Here is a 21,241-nt window from a genome sequence, read left to right on the forward strand (position 1 = left end):
ACTCTTTCTTCTTTGAAATGGGAACAGAAAACTGGTATCTTCTTCCTGACCTGACTCCTATGAATGCAGCCAGGACTGCTTATAAGCAGCAGCTTCTAGAGGCTGTTTAGCCAGTCTTTAAAACAGATGTCATATTTGTCTCTCAGCTTCTTCAACAGTCATACATGGTGATCTGAAGGTGTGCAGTGGGTCTGCCTATGTCCAGGTTATTCTTCCTCCTCTCTCTCCTTTCTGACTGATTGAAATTTAGAAGTAGAGTAACCAGCATCAAATGTCACATTCCTGTTCCTGCTTTCTGGTGGATCCACTACTGACTCTTGGCCTCATCTCTCAGTACCAGCCGCAATATACAAGCAGGTGGAACAAACCCAAACCAGAAAGGGAAGTAAGTTGGGCCAAGAAAAGGACAGGAGAACTTTATCCAAGCCTGGCCTGAATTCACAGCAGTGGCGGCAAAGCCTCAGTGTAATCCTAAGTATTAAATCCTGAAGTCATTCCTTTCTTCTTGTTCATGGAAAATATCTGCTAACAGCAAAAATGCCCAAACAACTCTATTTTTTTGATGAGAAAAAATTAGTGCCTGCTGTATTTCCGTGCCACTTTACACATCCTGGATCCAACTTAGCCTTTTTTAAATACTCTGAGCAGTTTGGTAACAGTTTATTTTTCATCTCATTAGTGTGTACCTATGAACTTTTACTGGCTTCAGAAATTAAACTGCTGCTGAAGCTTTATCTCTTGCTATTTCCAGCTCCAGTGGTAGCAGTGAAAAATCTCCCAGGCTGAATGTTGTAGCTTGGTTCTCGTTGCATTCCGTGGGCTTCAGGGGTTAAGAGGATTCAGATAAGCCCATGAACTTGTATACAGTTTTCTGAGTCTTGCAAAGTTTCAAAGTTCATCAGTCACCATAATGTATCCAGTGGGAAGTTAGGGCACTCTGGGGAACATTAGCCATTTTCCCAATTTCCTAACAGTAGGACTGGTGAGTATTGCTAGATATTGTACGACATAGTGTGCCAGCCTGAAATGTGATGTTTATATAAGTATGTCTGGAACATACAATACCTCTGAGAGACTAAATAAAAAATAGCCAAGAGTTTTCAAAGAGCAGCTTAAATTCAAGGGTGAGGCAGACAGCAAATTTTGATGTGCTTTCTTCAATCTGTGTTTGTCTAAGTGTACTTGCGGTCATGAAGATGAAGCTGAGACATTTCTGTGCAAAGATGCACAGATCTTAACATTCTACCTAGGAGAATAAATAGCAAATATCTTTGTCTTCTGTCAGGGAGCTCCTATAAGAGCATTCATAACAATAGCTTTGAAATGCTGGGTGTTGTTTTTCTTTTGCAGTCTTTCAGTAGTATGTGCTCCCACCTAGGATGGTTAATACAAGCATCTGTTTGCTCTTTTTAGATGTACTGATATATGAAGAGACTCTGTGTGGGAGATGGGCTTTTGTTTGTTTATTTGTGTTTATTTCAGTGTGAGGGAGATGAAGGCTGTTTTAAAACTAATAAGTTCCAAATGTGTTGTTCATTTATTAAACTGTTTCATCTGTTTCATCTTCTTTGAAGCTCTGGGGTTTTTTACTTACCTGATTCTTTGTAAACTTTAATATTTGCTGTAATTGTCACTTTTATTAACAGAACAACAACAAAAAAAGGAAGAGACAGTATGAACGACTTTGTCTTACATAGAGGAGAAAAAGGTGTTGAAAAAAGGCAACTGTGTGAGAGAGAAAGAAAGAGGAAGGGAAATGAATAGATCTGTTTTTCCAAACTTGAACCAGTGTGCTTTTATTCCCATTTGGTCATAGATACCAAAAGCATAAATATGCAGATAAAGAAGTACAGACCACTTTCACCTATAAAATATGAGACTGTCCTTAAGCCCCTATCACGAACACTAAGAGTAGCAATACAAAATGGCATAATTTTTGTAGCACCTGAAGGATCTGTGCACTGGCTGTAATTGGAGTTGGATCAGACCCATGAGCCACACCAATTACGTTCCTCCTGGCAGCTAAACTGACATGCCTGTCTGCATAAAGGGCTGAAAATTGATGTCTTCTCTTTGAAAACAACCCAACATTTTTTCATTTTTGTATTCTGATCCTAATTCTAATGATGTTCCTTTACTGGGTTTGTATAGGGACAGAATATCAGCCCTGATAATGTGTGTGTACACGTGAATATTGTTTTTCTTAACCAAACGTGTTAGCATACAGATGTAATTTGCCTGCACTTTACAACAAAACAATTATACTCATAGGTGTTACAGAGAGTTCAAACATTGTGAGTTGACAGCTTTCAGTAATAAATATCTTAACAGTTTGGTGTGTTTTTTTAAATAAGTTTGTTTTACAGAAATACAAATGATTACACCAGCTTGGCTGTTTTGTTTTTAACTGGGCCATTTCACAGATCCTGTTTAGGGTGCAGCAGTGTGACAACTGACTCAGTATACCTTAATGGCTGCCAGTGGTAAATGAGGCCTCCTGTATAATTAGATCTGATGCTAATGAAGAGTAACTGGATGAGGGAAGGAGTAGCTTAAGCCATAGATACAAAGGTGAGAGGTGTTACCTGGAGTTTTCCTTGTTGAATACCCTGGAATACAGTGCTGACCCATCCTTGCATATTGGCAGTGCCCATTCTTCCTCAGACTTTGGCTACTTGAAAATATTTTGATTTTGCTATTTTTAACAGTGTCCCTCAGAAATCTCTAATGCCAGACATAAACAGAGGTACTAGAGGACAAGGACAGGGGTACTATCAATCATCGAGTCTTTAACTAAATATGTGCTTCTTGGGTTTGTTTTTCAGAGGTGCGGAGAAATCTCATTCGATAGTCCTGACCAGAATGCCAAATGTGTTCGCATGCTAGGTAAGGGTAAGAGTCTTTTCCCCTTTTGGTACAACTATGTGGAAGTGTGTTTAACTGGGGATTTCTTCTCAAAAGTACATGATCATGGCTGTGGTGATTCACAATGGCATTTAGGCAGCTCACCCACGTGTAGTCCTCAGTAATTTACTCTTTCGTTTTCAATTACTTAAACAAAAAGAACATGTGTATATTCCAGTAGTGCCCATCTACATGGATGAAAATACAGCTGTGCCAACACTGTAATTGTAATTCTGAGGTACTCAAGTCCAGAGCTCACATTTGAAAGCTGAAAATCTCTGTAATCAGGCCAGATTTTTAAAATGAGCCCACGGAAAATGTTAACTTTTGTAGATTGCACACCTTGAGAGTAGGGGAGCATTTATGCACTTTGAAAAAGAGTTTGAATTTCACAAGTATATATCAAATCCCTCTAGAATTTCAGCTGCATCAATCAGCAAAATTTCAAACACTGTGATTTTACGGATTTGCATTGGCACAGCACTTTGCCCATCATTTATAAAGACTATGATTAAGCAGAAGTGTCTGTTCTTTGGTAATGTTCTGGTATGTTTCATTAATTTCTGCAGCCGATTTTATTGTATTTACTTGTTTCATCTTCATTGCTGGTACTGAAACTTTAACAGCATGATACTGTCACAGTGAAAGACAGGGAGTGAACATCTGAAAACCTAAAAGATAATGTTAACTCAGAAAAAATGAAATCACAGCACACTTTCACAGTTAGGCTTTAAATTCTGAAGACCTTTCACCTGCTAGGCTTGAGATAAATGTATGCTGGAAATTAGAGCATTGCATCTAATAACACAAAGATTGATATAGTCACAATTTTAAACACTGCAACTGGCAATGTCTAGGAATTTAATTCCCATCTGGGTACATAGCTGTGTTCTGTAATAACAGATTATGTGGTTTGTTGTTTATATTCATTAAATCCTATTGTCACAATAGACTGTAATTGCTGCAGAGGAAATCTGTCATGCTTATAGTGCACAGATCCCACCAGATGAACTGACACAATGGGCTGTAATGGTCTGTTACATCAATGAGCTGTGGTTAGAGGTTCTGAATGGAACAAGCTGACAGAAAAGATATACTTGTGATCCTTTATCATGCCGGTTGTAATCTACAGCTTAAATACCATTGAGATCATAGAACTGTAGTTCTAAGGAAGTTAAATCCATGCAAATGTTATTATCCGGTAGGCAAAAAAAAAAAAAAAAAAAGCTGGGTGGGGGGGGGGTGTAACTGAGAACAAAAAAATTACTTGGAAGATGAAAGTCTTCTGCACAGATTGGTTCACCATTAGGTTTGGCATTTTTATAATGTCCTTGAGGTTATAGAAATTGTGTTTTAAGGAAGTTAAATCCATTCAAATTTTTTTTTCCGGTAGGAAAAAAAAAAAAAAAAAAAAAAGCTGGGTGGGGGGGGGTGTAACTGAGAACAAAAAAATTACTTGGAAGATGAAAGTCTTCTGCACAGATTGGTTCACCATTAGGTTTGGCATTTTTATAATGTCAGTCCAAAATTGGGAGTTTGGTATCACCCTTAGTGCAAATGATTCTTTAGGAACAGTGAGCAGAACAAGATCCTGTTTCCATTACGTATATGCTTATCTATGTCTTGTAATATATGCATATGCAAGAATGGGAACATAGGCTGTGCACTGTAAGGAAACTGCTAGCCATGTAAAAATTACTCCAAGGGGTCATGCCAAAGGTGTGACTGGCTCTCAGAGGCTACATCTCATCTTTTCAAATATTTCCCCTGGTGTTATCATTCATTGGTGTCTCTAACAAATTAAGGACTATGCTGTCATATACAATGTAGGATATTACATTTCACCCCAGGGTATCCCAGTTCGTGTCCAGAGCTGAGGTTATTCTAAGTGCAAGTGGATATCTCACAACTGGCTCTGTAAGAGGTATGGGAAGTAGAAACTAACATCATGTGGTCACTCTGAGGGCAGCTACTAAAGACAAATTCACTGTTGTGATTTCTTACAGAAATGTGTGTGGTTCTGTAGCACTATACAGCCAGCAGGTGTCCATGCTGGTACCTCTCCTTTCATCCTAAGTTCTGTATGGAAGAGCAGCAGCCAGAAGTCATGCAACCTAAATGATTTTCTGCTGAATGTGTCATGTAGTGTCCAATTTCAAATTTTACAAGGGAATTGAGTTTCCAAGAGACCAAAAGACAAAAGTTTGTCACTGGTCAGTGCAAAGCTGGCATGATAACGACTGTGGGTATAACTAGTGAAGAAAGCAAAAGTGCAGTCAGAGAGGGACATGCTTCTCAGCTACATGGCTTTGAAATGTGCTGAGATAATTGTGCTGTCATTTACTTTAGCAGTGACAGTGCTGATGGAAGTCTAGAGGGCAAATCCATGCAAGTGCAAGTGGCTAAGTGTTTAGTAGGAAAAGAAACACAGGAGGTTGGACTACTGACTGTATTTCTTCAGGGGTCTTTGATGCAAAGCCAGTCTGTACTTGGAACTGTACATTAGGACAAGAGAAAATGGCCTGAAGTTGTGCCAGAGGAGGTTTAGACTGGATATTAGGAAAAATTTCTTTACTGAAAGAGTGGTCAGGCATTGGAACAGCCTGCCCAGAGAAGTGGTGGAGTCACCATCCCTGGAGGTGTTCAAAAAAACATGTACACATGGCACTTCAGGACATGGTTTAGTGGGCATGGTGGCATTGGGTTGATGGTTGGGCTTGATGATCTTAGAGGTCTTTTCCAACCTTTATGATTTGATTATTCTGTTGTCTTCAAGCAGTACTCTAAAATGGTAACAGCTGTTTTTGTCAGAAAAGATTTGTACCTGTGTTTTGCTACTGGTTCTGGATTAGCTTCAAGTTTAAAGAATTTTGGAATGCTGCTAGGATTGCTACTGAGTCCACATTCCTTGTGGTAGCATGGATTATGTGGATGAGGTTCTTTTTCTATAAAGGTTGAGGAAGAGACGTTTGCAGTGAGATTCTTATGTAGTCCTGTCTTCTTGCTGGAAAACAGGAGATAATAGATTGAGAAATGCCAACAGTGGCTACAGTGAAAGTAGGTAACTTTTCAATGTACTGATTAGATATCACTCAACCTGAAGTTACAATTGAAAGAATCAGCCTAATGCCTCATCTTTTAGCATTGGAGTGATGGGTATTTTTAACCCAAGTGTGAAAAATTGTTTGAACAACTAAATTAAATGATGATTTAGTGGTGCTTCCTAAGGATATAATAGGTAATAACTGTGTGCTCTGCCCAGAGCATCAGTATAATTTTGTGTACTAACTTTCTTACAGAAAATTATTTTTTTCCTTTCATGCTTTATATTGTGCTTGTTTACAACTCTGTATGTTACACTTGTTGAAGAAATACAACTTCTGTAACTGTCACAGCAGAAAGTCGGTCAGTGGCCCACCTTAGCCTCCTGAAGATATGTTCAGATCCTAAATCTGTCACAGTTTTCTTGAGCCTGGCATTGGCCAAGGCTTTAAACATCCCTGAAAATCCATTTTCCTTTGAAAAATGGGGAGAGATGTACTTCTCACTTCTTAGGAACAACAGGAATAACTTAATAAGTACAATGAGAAACTGAACTACTATAATAATGCAGGTCATAAAAATACTACCTGGATGATGAAAGTGTGTTGTCAGAGGTTTCCCTTTAATCTCTTGAGGCTCTCTGGAGTGGTAGCTCATCAGCACTTCCATTGCAAGGTAGAAGACCTGCACTGTTCTGCTTAAGCCCTGTTGCCAAGGAAGTGAGGGCACTCAGCTGTGACCAAATTACTAGATAATACTGAACTTGATGTAAAAAATCTCTTGCTTTATACTGCATTTGGAAAGTCAGAACCGTGGGCTCCTCATGCTCTTTACTTACAATAATTTTGACTTAAAAAAAGATATTTGGCAAAAAAATTGTGCACATAGCAAGGTACTCACTATCTGGTTATTAGTCCAGGTATTCATATTATGAAGGGCAGAAGGGAACTATCCCTCTCCCTAGAGCACCCACTGCTATTTTGAATGGCACAACTTGTGGTTAACTTTTCCCATATGTAGACAGACATATTCTGGGCTCAGACATGACACAAAGTTGTATCATGCAGAGATAATTGGGTTAGTTTGCTGTGAAAATTGCTGGTTGGATGCCTAAGCTAATTAACTCTGCTGGGAAGAATTGCATACTAACTTGGAGGAGGCCAAAGTAAAGGCAACTTACCAGTTCTCACATCTTAACTAACGTGTCCAAAGCAGAGTAACCACTACTTGGCAGAGCACCAAATTTTATTAATTTATCCTGGAAAGAATAATATTCCCATATCAGACTCTAGTTTTAGTGTGGAAGGAAATAGTTCTGCCAACTAGAAAAAAAACTTTAGTGTATAAATAAATACTAGTTTTTACGTAATAGGTACATTTATGCTTATGTTTGCTGTACAGAAAGTAGGCAGCTGCACTCATCGTAACACATACAAAATTAAATGATCCCATCAGTGTTAATCTGTTTAGCCTTACTGATGACAGTGGAGTAAGGGAGGTGGATGATAAAAGCAGATTAATCTGGTTTGTTACTCCAATAGCCAGTTTTCTACCATCAGATTCAGGTTTTACACCCTACTGAAACACTGGGTAGATTTTGAAGAGGTCACAATTCTTGCTGGCTAACTCTGCTGTCTGCAGAGATTTTTCCAAGGAAAATGTGAATTGCTTTCCTTTTAGGAGCTAGTTAGTAAGATGAAAACAGAAGCCTTTGAGACGCCCTATGGCAAATGGCTGAGGTGCTTTGTTTTCATTATTGTAAATTCCATGCAGACAGGAATAATGTGAGTTAGTTTTGTTTCCCTTTTGGTGTAGACTTAATGCTTGCAAAAGCAGACAGATGAATCCTTGTTTGGAGTAAGAGTGTTTGCCTCACAAATAGCCATTTAAAATTCATCCAAGAAAAAAAGCAATCTGAAAAGAAATAAAAATGAAAGGTCAGGGCTGGCACCTTTTTTTTTTCATTACCCAGACTACGAGAACATAACTTTGTTGCTTAGGGGCAACAACCTTTTTCATATTCCAGCACAGAGAAGTGCCTACCTCCCTCTTCCCCCAAAAAAGCTGCTTTGTGGCATCCTTCCACCATTCATTACCTGTGGAGAGTTATGGTTAAAGGAATCGGCATTTAGCCATGAAATGAATGTCATGGATCCAGCTTCAGTCGTGGTGGCTCTTTGCCCACAGCAGAGAAAACCAGCACACATTTGAACAGAGTTGGCAGCTGCAGCTTCAGAGAGAATAACATTGCAAGAATAACAACGGTGTGGAAAACCAGGGCTGGGGGCACAGGCCAGGCTCTGGCTGCCTCACAGGACGGCTGAACTCACCACCTCCACTGGGGACAAAAAAAAACCAACACCAAAAAAGCAAAAAAAAATCTATTTAAATTTACTTTGAAAAACGGAATTTGGTAACAATCCGTATAACTTAGTGGGAAAAATAAATACTGGATAATAGTTGAATGTGTCAATTTGCCCTGGAGGTGGAGGGAGAGCAAGAAGCAAGGCAGGTAGTCGAACGGTTCTGTACAGGTCAAGCTCTGCAGCTTTGCAAAGCTTTCTGGAGCCCTCACTGACATCAGCTGAAATGTGACCCTTCATCTCTTGCACACACAGAACGTCTGCTGGAACTGGTAGGCATGCATGAGCAATGGAGTTCTAAATAGCACATGTATGGACTATTTATAGCAGTCATTCGAAGACTTGCACATGCACTTGACCTTATGCAGAATAAGTATGACATTAAATAAGCACATGACTTAATCTTTGTAAAATTAAGCAATATGTTTATGGGAAAAAATGTCTAAAATCTTCACTGACTCTCAAGAAATCTATACTCATTGCTATGCTGACCATCAGGATAGCTGTGGGAGCAGGAAGCCTAGGATGTCTCCTACAAAAAGATAGGCTTCTATTCCATGAGCAGCTTGCAATGCAGGATGAAGGGAAGCAGGTTTGAATGCATACGGAAAGATAAACGTTATGTCTCTTTTTGATATCTTGTTAACGTAGGTAAATTCAAATCTAAACACAGAAGGCCATGCTACAAGCACTTACAGTTTTATTTTATGCTGTAACTGCTAATGAAAGTCTCTCTGCCAGCAACCTGTAATGATGAGAACTGTATGAGGTAGATAACATTTCCAGAATGTTCTTCCCCAGTTGAGATGACAACTTGAGATTTTCAAGTAACTTGTAATATTTTTTCTGTCCTTTTTTTTCCTAAAAAATACATTTTTTAAAGTTAGATATCTGTGACATAGCCACCATGAAAATAGATGCTTCCTGCACCTTCATGTCACTTAAGACCATCAGTTGACTGTCTAGCCTTGAAATGCAGTACTTTCTAAATCTCACCTGTTTTCTCCATTAACTTGTTGCATTGCCCCATGCTTTATCTGGAAGGCCCCAGTGGAGACTTCAGGCTGCCCACATTTGAGTGTAGCTTGGAGACAGAAAGTGGTGAACAGGTGAGTATGAGGTGTAAGCACTTTGTCAGGGAGTTTACAGTGTACATACGCTGTCATTGTACCACTTCATCACTCTGTTATGGTTTCACACTGAACAAGTAGGAACTCTTTGACTTTAGTGTAATGAGATTTGTGCCCAAAACCACACAGAACATAAATATCAAATCCATCTAGCTTCATGACTATTTGATAAATTTGGTTAAGAAACTTTAAAAAAGATAAAATAAATTGAAAATTCGATTGCCCTTAGTATATTTTCAAGAGCAGTTCTCTAAAACCATCTTATTATTGCAGTAATTTTTATTTAATTACTATTTTAGGTAATTATGTAGTCTGGCAGCTGAGTGACAGTGACCACCTGTTTATCCTGTTCTGTCCAGCAGATCAGACTGAAAGCACTTGTCTTGCAGCAGGCACCTTTCAGAAGGGTACTAAAGGAGACAAAAAAACTGGCCTTGGCATTCAGAGTATGCATAAAGAACACTTTTCTAAGTGTAACTTCTGGTGATTTTTTTTTCTATCGCTTAAATGTTAACTTGAAATGTATATAGTTTTACCATGTGTCTGAGCTTGGTGCAGAAAAGAAATGGGAGTGTTGGGGGACTTGGAGGGAACACACTGTGGATTTGCACCTTCTATATGTTGACACACACCGTGATGGTTTACTCTAGAAGGGAGAGCTACTGTGTTTCCCACATCTACAACAGCCATTCATTGGCACCACAAGATCCAGCTGACATACCAAATCTTGAGACACGATTAAAAAGGCTCCCCTCCCCAGATAAAAATACTCCAAACCCCTGACTCTTCACCTTCTCTATCAAAAAGGCTTTTTGACTTGGCTGAGGATCTCATCACATACCACATTTAGAAAAAAACATGGGTTTGTAAGTCCTGTCCAGCAGTTGCACTCAAAACGTGGCTACAGCTACTCACAAACTTAGTGCAGTGTGAAGCCAAGGAGTACCCCCCTTTTTGCCCAAAACATGCTGCAGACAGAAGCATTGCATTCTGCTGGCCATGTATGTAATAATTTAATGAAAGTTTTAACTTTGAATTCTGGGCTTTCCTCACCCTTAAGTAGTTAAAACCCAGAGCACCCACTTTTATCTTACTCATCAAAACAAAGGTAATGCAGGTTTGGATTAGGTGCTGGTCCACCCATTGACCCTGCACAAAGAAAAATGCTGAGTATGGCTCCAGGAAGATAACAAAGGGACCCATGACTTGTACTTGATCTGGAAGAGCACACACATGTAAGACAAGGATAATCCTGAGTTTTGTTTCCCCGACCTTTCCTTTTATTTGACTAGGCACTTCTTAGATAAGGCAGAGAAACAGATGCTTGATTGATTTACTGAGGATGATCTCATATCTTATTTCATGGTATTTGTCATGAGTTACTGCTGATCCTCTGTTGGAAAAAGGATTCCAAGTACCTATTCAGTCTACTGCTTCTCAGTTTGATTTTGCCTCGTGCCTTCCCTCATGCCTAAACCTGGACTGCATTCATGTAATCTCCCATCTTCTTTGTCCAAACTGTTGTGAGTAGGTTGTGTTCACCCAAAGAACTTGCTCTACAGAAAATTGCTGTGACTAACCATACTGCTGTAATAACACTCTCAAAAAATGTGAAGGGGAGAAAGGAGCAATTATTTGATCTATTAATGGGACCAAACTGGAAAAGAAAGCGTACCCACCATTTTACAGCCAGACATGCCTGCATGTTAATATAATAAAATCTCCCAATATAAAATTCCAAACTTAGATTTAAATGGTTCAAACTTATATTTTGTTATTTGGGCTCATCTCTGTCAATTAATCTTTGCTTCTTTACTTATTCCTTGGTGATACCTTGCAATTTTACAGTCTCTGAAATTCCTATAGTTAGCTGTGTACCTACCCTCAACAACAGAGATTCCTGCCAGAGAAAGCCATGGAATTCCTGTGCTTTGGAGCACTCTGTTCCTGGCTGTAAGTGTTCATAAACTTTTCAGCTTAAAAATGTCTTTTCCAATTTTTTAAATTTATTTTTTTTTCCGTAATAAATTATAATTTCTAATGATACCCTGTTGCTTTCTGGTATGTCTCATACTTCTTAAAAGCAGTAAGTTCATCTCTTAGGTTATCCCTTGATTGTCAAACTACTTAAACATGTATTTACATATTTTCACTGAAGCCAAAAAATGCATAAACTGAAATATATTCCCATGCTAGGGTCAGTCACAGTGTCGAGCACTGTACATGCTCAAACCTTGATCTTATCCAAATACTTGAGGCTCTGGGCTTATGAAATCACAGAGTATGACTCTGAATATTGGTATTAAAGGAGGGAGCCTGATTTAGCAACAAGAAATGGGATTTCCGAATCTCAGCGTGTCAAGAGACAACTGTATTTCTTACAGAAAATCCTACTGGATTTCCATTATAAGGCATTTCTCTCAGTGGGTGCAATAATGCCAAAGATAGCTGGGGTGCAGTTCATCTGACAGAACGTCTGTAAACACCTGTAAAATAAATTTTTATTTTAAGTCTACATCCATCATCTAATCTGCCCTCTTGTAATTGAAAATAATGAGAAAGAGATACTTCTGTAAGACTCAGTTCATTGCAAAACAGCTGTCTAAAACTGCTCCAAGTAACCTTGCTCAGATAATGCTTATTACTCTCTCAGTGGATGCAAGAAGTCAGAGAAGATTAATCTTACACCTGGAGTGCAGGCATTGTTTTTCATGGTGTTCAAAGTTTTAAACTATGGAAGATAATGGAAAATCAGGCTAATCAGCCTCATCCGTAAGATAATTTATTGGTTTTGAATATAAGAGCAGCTTCCAAGTTTTCCACATACTTCTAGTAATGTAGACAGCAAATTGTTTTTATTAATTGAATTCTTTTCCTCATTGCCTTTGTGAAGTCATAGTTTCTCTCTCTCACCATGTGACACAGCTGCAGGACCTTTTCTCATATCTGAGTACTTCCTGAATTTTAGTTGAATGAAGTAAATTGAAAGCATGATAAAAGATTTTTCAGATGCTTGAAGGGTCCAGATTGGCCTGATGATCACACTGTCCTATGGGTAGAAAATGTGACTGTATCGTGAAATGTTTGGATATGAAGATTAAATTCAGCCATTAATATGTGAAATATGGTTTTGATTTTAATTACATTTTAAATACACATTTCATTGCCTAGTAAAACATTTTAGGAGGGTACTGTATAGCCTCTCCTATGTTAGTGTTTTAGGTTGGGTCAGGAGTGTGTTCTTGAGATGCTATCCCAAGTTACTCAAGATTTTGACTTGCATTATGGAGCAGTCTGAGAATAGACAAGCTGGACAACTTTTACATGAGACAGAGCAAGCACTTCTGTTGCTTTGTAGCTGCTACTAGGCATTTACTCTATGGAAATAGATTAGATAGAATAGAAGTAGTCCAAACTAAATCCTCCAAAGCATATACACTGCAGACACTGGGTCTTCAGCAGGGGCTGTTTAACTCAACCAATCTGCTCTCCAACCTAAAACTCCCTCAGGCATTTGTCTTATACCCTCACATGAGGACAGGTCTGTGGGGATTGTCAAATGTGATTTAGTCCAATGTGAAATACTATCCTTTTGAAACTTCAGGTAAAATGTCTTTTAACTCTAGGTCAGGCTTTCACACTGAGTTTATAGAGGGTGAATTTCATTTGACACTTAATTCAAACTAATTATCAATATTCTGGAGCTTTGTTTATTGGCATAAAATAGTGAGATCTTCACATTTTGTTCATGCATACACAATACAAATTAACTTTGTAATATCTTTGCATTTTATAACAGAGTGTGCTAACAAAAGGAACTCAGAAATACTAGCAGCATAATACACTTTATTCCTAGGCATTTCTTAGAAGAAAGCAAGGACTAAGGGCCTAGAATTTACTTCTTCATTTGAAAATAGTGTAATAAACTGACATCAGAATTGTATAACATTATCATAGCAAGAAGCACATTACCATGCTGACAACATTTTCAGTGTCCTTCAGCCAGCTCGGTACCAGTAAGTGAAGACAGCCTATGAAGGTGTAAGTACTTTGTCTTGTTTTTGTTACTAAATACTATATGAAATCTTGAACATCATCTTAAAAAGAGGCCTGTGCATTTTCACTCTGTGGGATGTATTTCAGGTTTATTCAGAAGTAGGAAGACAAATTTATAGTTAAGGTACATGACCAGGCATTTTATCAAGTCCCTGAATGTGCTCTGGCACTTTGATTACTGAGACAAGCATTTGTCAAGAGACAGGTCATTGCTTGCCTGAGAAAAAGACAGAGATTTTACCTCACTCACCTCTAACTGCCCTGCAGATTGTCTAATGGAAACTGATTTCTTTACCTATTGGTTCCCATTGTTTTGTATTTACAGACTTGGATCAGTATCTGCTGTACAGCAAAATCATTGTTAAGCTGGTACTATTTTGCTTTGCTTTGGAAACCACAAATAAGGTTGCCATTCTCTGAGTATCAAACTAAAGTTGTCACAAAAACTGCTCCTATGGAAAGGGTTGCGAGGATGTTAAAGTAAGCTAAGGAGTAGCATAAGTTGTTCAAGTCCCTGGTTAGTAACTACATGCTGTAGCAACAATAGCAGTCAGGGACAGACCTTTGCTGGAAAGGGAAGATGAATGGCAGATGCTCCATTGTCATTTCTTGCTATCAGCAGAGAGCATTGCAACAGGCATTAATCCACTAGTTTAATCAGAGGTAACAATATGTCAAGGGAGCTACCACTTCCAAGGCAAAAGTGCAACTGCTGTCACTGTAAATATGTCCTAGAGGCCTTTTTAGGCAAGTGCATGTCATAATATCTTACGAGCCAAAAGAATCAGAGTGCAAGTGACTTTAATTATTAACATCTTTCCCTTTTTTAAAAAACAAGGAATGGAAGCATTATAAATCATGAGGTCTAATCTCATTTATTTTCTATTTTTTGAGAACAACACTCAGGGCTTTTGAAGTCTGTGCATTATTTGTTTCACAAGGGGAAATGACATTATAGTAACTCTCAGAACAGATTACAGAGAAAATTCTGTTGGTTTTGGATATTTTTATTTTAATCCAATCCAGTTTCTCTGTGCCATGAAGGAATCTGTCTTTGGTTATGGAGAACTATCTTAGATACCACAGTGGCTTCCAATTGTGCAGCTCATTGAGACAAAACAAAAAGTCTCTTGATAATTGATGACTGAATAAACAAAGAGGAAACTGCAGGCAGATGTGTGCTGGAAAGCTTTCTGAAATGCTAGGATGGGATGGGAGAGAGTTTGATTTTGATTTTAATCAGAAGAACCACAATTCTCTCTTCACCCAGAATGTTTCCTACTTGACATTTTTTGTTCTTAATCTTTGTTGGGGGAGGGCATTGCTGATGTGTAATATTAGTTGAATTTCCAGTAGTAGATCTAGAGTGATTTTAGCTGGCAGCTGTGCAGCCTCAAGCCCTGCCTCTGCAAAACAGGCTCTGAAGAGGGAACAGAATAAATCCCTCTAACACTGTCCTGCCAGAAAGCTTATTCCTCGACATGGAAAGATCATCTGCAGGAATTACTAAACTCCTAGCACCTTTGTCCATCTGTTTTTTATATTGTTCCTGGAGCTGCCTCAAGAGTAACAAGATGTGCTGCAGGATCTCATATTGTGGACACATTTAACTCCCTCAGTAGGAGCAGCACCAGAAGTACAGGTTCACATAGGCAAGGACCATCAGTCAGTTTCTGTCTTTAAGTCTCCTGCCACTACCCTTCCTTCTCTTCTGCACAAAAACTTGCCTGCCGCTTGTAACAAGTATGCATCTAAACTGGCTGAAGAGGAAGAGTTTTTTTCAGAAATGTTTAACAAAAACTGTCTTCCCGAAATTAGATCCTGCAATTATATTTCAGTAAAAGAATAAAACTTGAGACCCAAATCCAATAATTATTAGTGGGAATTCTTTGGCCAGTAATGAGCTTTAGATTCAGAAAAGCTTGTGTGGCATTTTACAAGGGTGGCCATTAAATGTCTCTACGCTTCAGTCTTCTATGTGGGATGTGCTCTACTGTGTCTCTTGCTGAGTTACTCCAGCATGTGACAGGAGTCCCTGGTGACACCCCATAGCAGGCTGGGCTTGGCTGAGTAACCTCAGTCACAGAGGAAAATGGGATAACAAGACAGACACGCTGAGGCTCACCTGAAGAATCACTACGGCGTCTCTGACTCAAGTATTTCCAGATGGAAACATGGGGGGGGGGGATGTGGGAGAAAATGAGCCCTAAATTGCTCTGACAAATAGAAACAATCCTTGTGGAATTAGGGAACTTTTTGATAAAAATATTTTTTAGCCAAAAGTCCAGTTTTCTACCATGTTTCTTGATTGAGCTTCGTCACTTAGAGCTAATAATTAGATGTCAACCCAAGTGCAGTGACCCTGCTTTGTGGTAGTAACTTGTATGACATGACGTAAGGCACAGCTGGGTTATCCCATGGATGTGGATGACATAATAGGAGTGATGGATCTGATGTAGACAGTGCCTACATCAACTGTAGATCATTGCTGTTGCCTAGCTTGTGAGAGCATCCTGCTGATGGAGGAGCTGTCTGCCCAACAAGATATATATCTCTGCTCTTAACACCCTTGACTCACTGATGCTCCTATGGCATATCTTTTGTAAGAGCAGTTTTTATAGTACCTTTAAAAATGACTTGTCCAGTTGTAAAATAATGAGTTTGGTCTTTTATTCCCTTTAATTTTTGGTGCAGTGTGTACCAACACATTGTTCTAAACTGGATTTAATTGGGCAAGGGATGAGAATGAAGGAGGGATTAGGATCCATTTCAGGCTGGCCAAGGCAACACCTGCTCCCATGTGCCAGGCTGCTTTTCCCACTGGCGCCAGTACATGATCAACTGCCTTACCCTTTGACCATAGCTTTTTTAAATGTTAGTTTTAGTTAGGTTTCCCAAATAATCAAAAAGAGTGCCTTTGTCTTGGTAGAACAGTTTTTAGCCTACATTTTCCTTGTCTTCATAAAGCTACCCTAGAGTGTTTGTTGATGTGTAATGCAAGGCTTTGTGGCAAGTTATTTGTCATTTCTCCTAGGCAAAATACCACAGTAATTTGTGTTTGAGTCTCACAAGTGCCTGAGAAGTGCAAATGTCAGTTCAATTGGGGAACTTAAATATGTATCCACTAAATAAAGTAGCAAAACTGGAACAAGGAATTGACAGATTCTGTCTTCTATAGTTACAAAGTATTGAAACAGTCACTCCAGTCTCAGTAGGGCTTTGAAAGCATCTGGATATAGTTTATCAGCCAACTAGAGAAAGATTATGAACAAACTAATGACAAACAGTCCCTGTTCACTTAAGGAATCTCACTCCTGCATTTCAGTTAGCTCACAAGCACCTGACCAACTGTTAAACCACAGAGAGCTACTGTAAAGCTAGTTTAAAATAAAAACAAAAACAAACAAAAACAAACCCAACAAAAAACAACTTAAAGAAGAAAAGACTAACCTTAAAAAGCAAAAATAAAGGAAATTTTAAAATTACAGCATAATCTGCTCCGATCAAAACCCCACACTATTGAAGAAATGTTCCTACACTGTGGTATCTGAACCAGGAGTCCCCATGAAATCGCAAGAGCTGATTGTGAAGCATAGACAAGATCCCTGTTCTTCTTCATCCTAGGTGAATGTCATAACCATTACACTACAAGGCTATTTCATTCTTGCACACACATACACAATGAAGCTTGAATTCTTTTCTGCACATTCAAGCTGTTCCTGCTCAGCACACCTGACACTGCAGGCAAGGAGAACTGCTGGGAGCTCCAAGCTGTGGAAGAAGCATTCCCCCCAGCAGACAATAAAATTTCATCTGCCCCACCCCATTTTCTGAATAACCCATGTAAATGCTAAACTGCTATATAAATTCCATGCACAGTTTTATTGTAATATGAAAAAAAGGCATTTCTGTTTCTCCTGGTCCTATTTTGTAATGATCACCACGAGAGCTTGTGCTGAGTCGCACTCTGTACCTGGCATGTGCTGAGAACACTGGAGTGAACCAAGGGGACTCCAGTGGATGACTGCTTCGTCTCTGGATGCAAACAGGGTGGAAACATGAAAGCAGCAGTGGTTTCAGAGCTCAGCCCCCATCTGAGGGGCTTTTGAGCATGCTCAAACTCAGGTCTCTCAGACACTGACTGGGTTTTAAGGTTTAAAAGCAAGCAGGCAAAGCAAGACATTTGCACCAGGCGCAGTGTTGAAGCATTTTCAACATCAAACAAAATCTATGTGGGAGTTTTCAAGGGATTTAAGAACAAAATCCTATTTGGAATTCCTAAATCCTGTTTCAGGAACATTTTTGGGACCTAATGCCATGTTCTCACATTCAGTAAGAAGCAGAGACTGATAGGTCTCATCTGTAATACCTACGCACAGCAGCTGTGGGCTGCTTCTAATCATCAACATTCTTTAATTATTAATAAAAGTTTTATTAGCCATGAGTCAAAAGCTTCTGGTTTTCTGGCAAAGGACTGGGAAGATAATTTTTCTTTCTAATGGTAGATGTTTTTAAAGCAATAACCCAAAAGTTCAATCAGATTTTAAAATAATAAATGCAAATCCCCAGATAATTAGCATGTTATATAGCTAAGTTGCTAAATACATAATATATAAAATAGCTATTTTCATAAAAGAATATTCCAAACAATTCTGTGATGAAATACATGCCTTGTCTTTTTTCATTTTGTCAATATTTTCTTATTCTAACACAGCACCAGATGTTAGTGTACAAAATTCATATTACCTTCTAATTCATTCATGTTACCTTCTAATCTGCTCTTAGGAAGCATTTTAATTATAACACCTGTTCTGATAACAATTTTGATTCTTTATTGTTTATGAGATCTAAGGCTAATCAGAAATGTCATGTTTCACTGTACTTCAGGGTGATTGATCTCAGTATATAAAAGAAAACTTTTTTTTTTCCCCCCCTGTGCAGACATTTCTGTCTCTACATTGCAGCTACTGGCATTAACAAGAACCTGGGATTAAGTCAGTGCAAATCAGAAATATGCACTGAAGATTTCCTCTGTGTGTTGGCTGCTTTGTCTCTCACAGGAGAGACTGTCCCTGCATTCCCCAGCTACATTATCACACTCTGTAAAGAAGGAAGTGCAATGAATGCAGTTGGTTTAATCCCCCCAGGGGTTCCCTCTGGTAGAGTATGTCACAGCACTCCCAGCCGCCAGCCTGTCAGGTCTGCTCGGATGTTTTGAAGACAGCGTGCTCTGAATGGGAATGTAACAATAGCAGGCTGATTTTTCAGCAGCCAGCACTGATAACTCTGATAAACAGTCTTCTTGAGGTAAGAAGTGACGCATATCAGAGGTTCCTGCCTTAGACGCCAAGGTTATTCGTCATGTAATTGGATATTGTTGGAGAAAACCGTAATTATCCCATATTTAAAGGTATAAGGCCGTCTGTGGGATAATATGTGGTCAAAGATAATAATTCGCTGCTGAATCCACTTTATTCTTTCCTATTCATTTACTTTTAAGAGATGTGAACTAACCAGGTGTTACTTAAACAAAGCTGGGATTTACTGGCTTCATGATTATTGTTAAATTACAGAGCTGGAATTTCATTGCTCTGGTAGGGTAAAACTTGGACTCTCCTAATTCAGAAGTCCAGGAAGTTCTCAGTGGACAACAGCAAAGAACATGTACATTCCCTGGCAGATACAGAGGTCTAGCTCTAGCTCCAGCCAGCAGAGAGCAGCTGTAGTGAATCCCTGCTGTTGCCATCAGGTTCTGCCTGCACATTGACCCATTTCACCTGACAAGTGCAATAAAAATTCCATCTGACATCCAGGTAGGGTTCATCATTAACTTTGCCTAAATTTGCCAATTTCAGAAAACTTCACAAGACCCAGGGATTCTGCTACTCCTGTCCTCACCTACCTCACGTCCCCGTCTCTGCTCCCCAGCTGCTCAGCAGTCACTCTGCTGAAATTGTGTTGGAGCTGGATCCCAGCAGCCCTAATCATCCCTTTGGAACTGCAGTGGGAGTTTTTATCACACTGACTGGCCCAGTAGATTCCAGGAAGTAGCTGGCTACTTGGCCCCAGTGTCCTGGGGCAATTAGTCATTTGGTGGACTATCTATCTCCTGCTTCCAGGAAGTGAAGGACTGTCACATCACAACAGGTTTTAGCTCCTACCCCAGGGAAACAAGCACACGAAAGCTCATAAAGTTATACTGAAGAAAGTAATTTCTCTGCCTCGGGCCAGCTGCAGATCCCAGCAGCCTTCTCCCTCACACCTCCTGGCACCAGAATGTTGATCTATGTCTGTCTCCTGCTTCAAGGCTTCGCTCTATCATGTGATAGGAAGTCTGATTCCTGCTGTGCTCACTCTCATTTGCAGCCACACGCCTTTGTGTTTCCCATTATAAACACCCACCATCCATCCATAGGAGCATTACAAAACCTTCATGTCAATGCTGTCTGCTGCCTTTAAAGATAGATTTCTGCTTGACCAGCCTCCCGGTTTGCTCATTTGTTTTTTCATGTTCTTAGCATAGCAGCCATACATTACAATACTTTCTTCCCTAAAGTCTGCACACAAAAATGAGGCTTTGGCTTTTCTCCAGCTGTTTTCCCATTGTTAACAGGAATATCTGTTTTTAGACCCTTTCCCGTTTTTCCGTAAAGGTGGCCTTATCTTCTTGATCCATCAGTAACAGTTCGTTACTGATGTGGAACTCAGGCTCTTTGAGGTAGCCTTTCCTGTAATTACTGTTTCTGTCATTAATTGTCCCCTGAAACTTGAGCTATCTAAATGGCATTTGATGCAATTCCTTAGGTTTATATAAGGAAAAAAACAATTCTACTAGAGTTATTTGGAGATATTTAATTTTGTTCTATCATTGTGGAATAGCTGTTACTGTTTTTAAGCTCTTTTCCCAGCATAACTGTATGAGAATAGATAACCCTGACTGAAGTTCTAGATTGGTTTTTTGTGAGTCAAGTAGGAAAAAGTTTGTAAGAGACTGGTACTGAGCCAAAATATCAAGACTCATATAGATCCTAGGCTTGTTTAATCATGTTTTATGCATAGATCCAACATATTTTCATGCATAGATACAACCCATTAAATCAATTTTAAAAAAATAAATAAAAGGATGGAACTTTATTATAAAAAAAATAAATATCCTAGTTCTGAGCCTTTGACTGTATCATCTTGCTCCACTAAATCACTGTTTAAGAAGGAATTTAATCTAGGAAAAGGAAAGAAGGTAGAAGGCAATAAGTAATAGAAGGGCATTGGAAGAAGAGTACAAATGAGGAATCCCAGCTCGTAAGTAGGGAATTTATGTTGCACAATACTGAGAGAGGTAAATTCTCTTCACAGACAGCACACAGCATCACCAGGGAAGCAGCACGCTTTCTCCTCACCTCTTTTGTACCTTCATATGTCCACAATAAGAACGCTTGTATCTGGGTGTTCCTGCCAGTGAACAGACACAGGCATTTTCAGAGCTCTTTTCAGCTCATAGTATAGCAATGTAAATATCTAACATTAATCAAATTAACTATTTCTGTTGGTTAACTAGAGGGGACCCAAGGATGACAAGCTCAAGAGTTCCCACCTCTGTGAGGAGGAATAATAAGAGGAGAAAATAAGAGAGGGTAATAAGACTTTGACAGGGCTCATATGTATGAAAAACCAGACATCCAAGACTTTAACACTTGTCTGCTCAGAATCTTCTGATGCCCTTCTACTGAGGGGTCCTGTTTAAAACCA

The 21,241-nt window shown here is 39.1% G+C and overlaps 1 protein-coding gene across 1 annotated transcript in view; it reads left to right on the forward strand.

Annotated features, from left to right (window-relative positions):
* The window catches only part of PDE7B (phosphodiesterase 7B), a 134,710-nt gene that overhangs the window by 22,896 nt on the left and 90,573 nt on the right, over positions 1–21,241 (forward strand). The window contains exon 2 of the mRNA XM_009999230.1: positions 2,826–2,886. Within this exon, the coding sequence (XP_009997532.1) occupies positions 2,826–2,886 (61 nt within the window). The remainder of the gene's footprint in view (positions 1–2,825; positions 2,887–21,241) is intronic.

The sequence above is a fragment of the Chaetura pelagica genome, unplaced genomic scaffold (genome assembly GCF_000747805.2).
Source record: "Chaetura pelagica isolate M959 unplaced genomic scaffold, ChaPel_1.0 scaffold90, whole genome shotgun sequence".
Taxonomy (NCBI): domain Eukaryota; kingdom Metazoa; phylum Chordata; class Aves; order Apodiformes; family Apodidae; genus Chaetura; species Chaetura pelagica.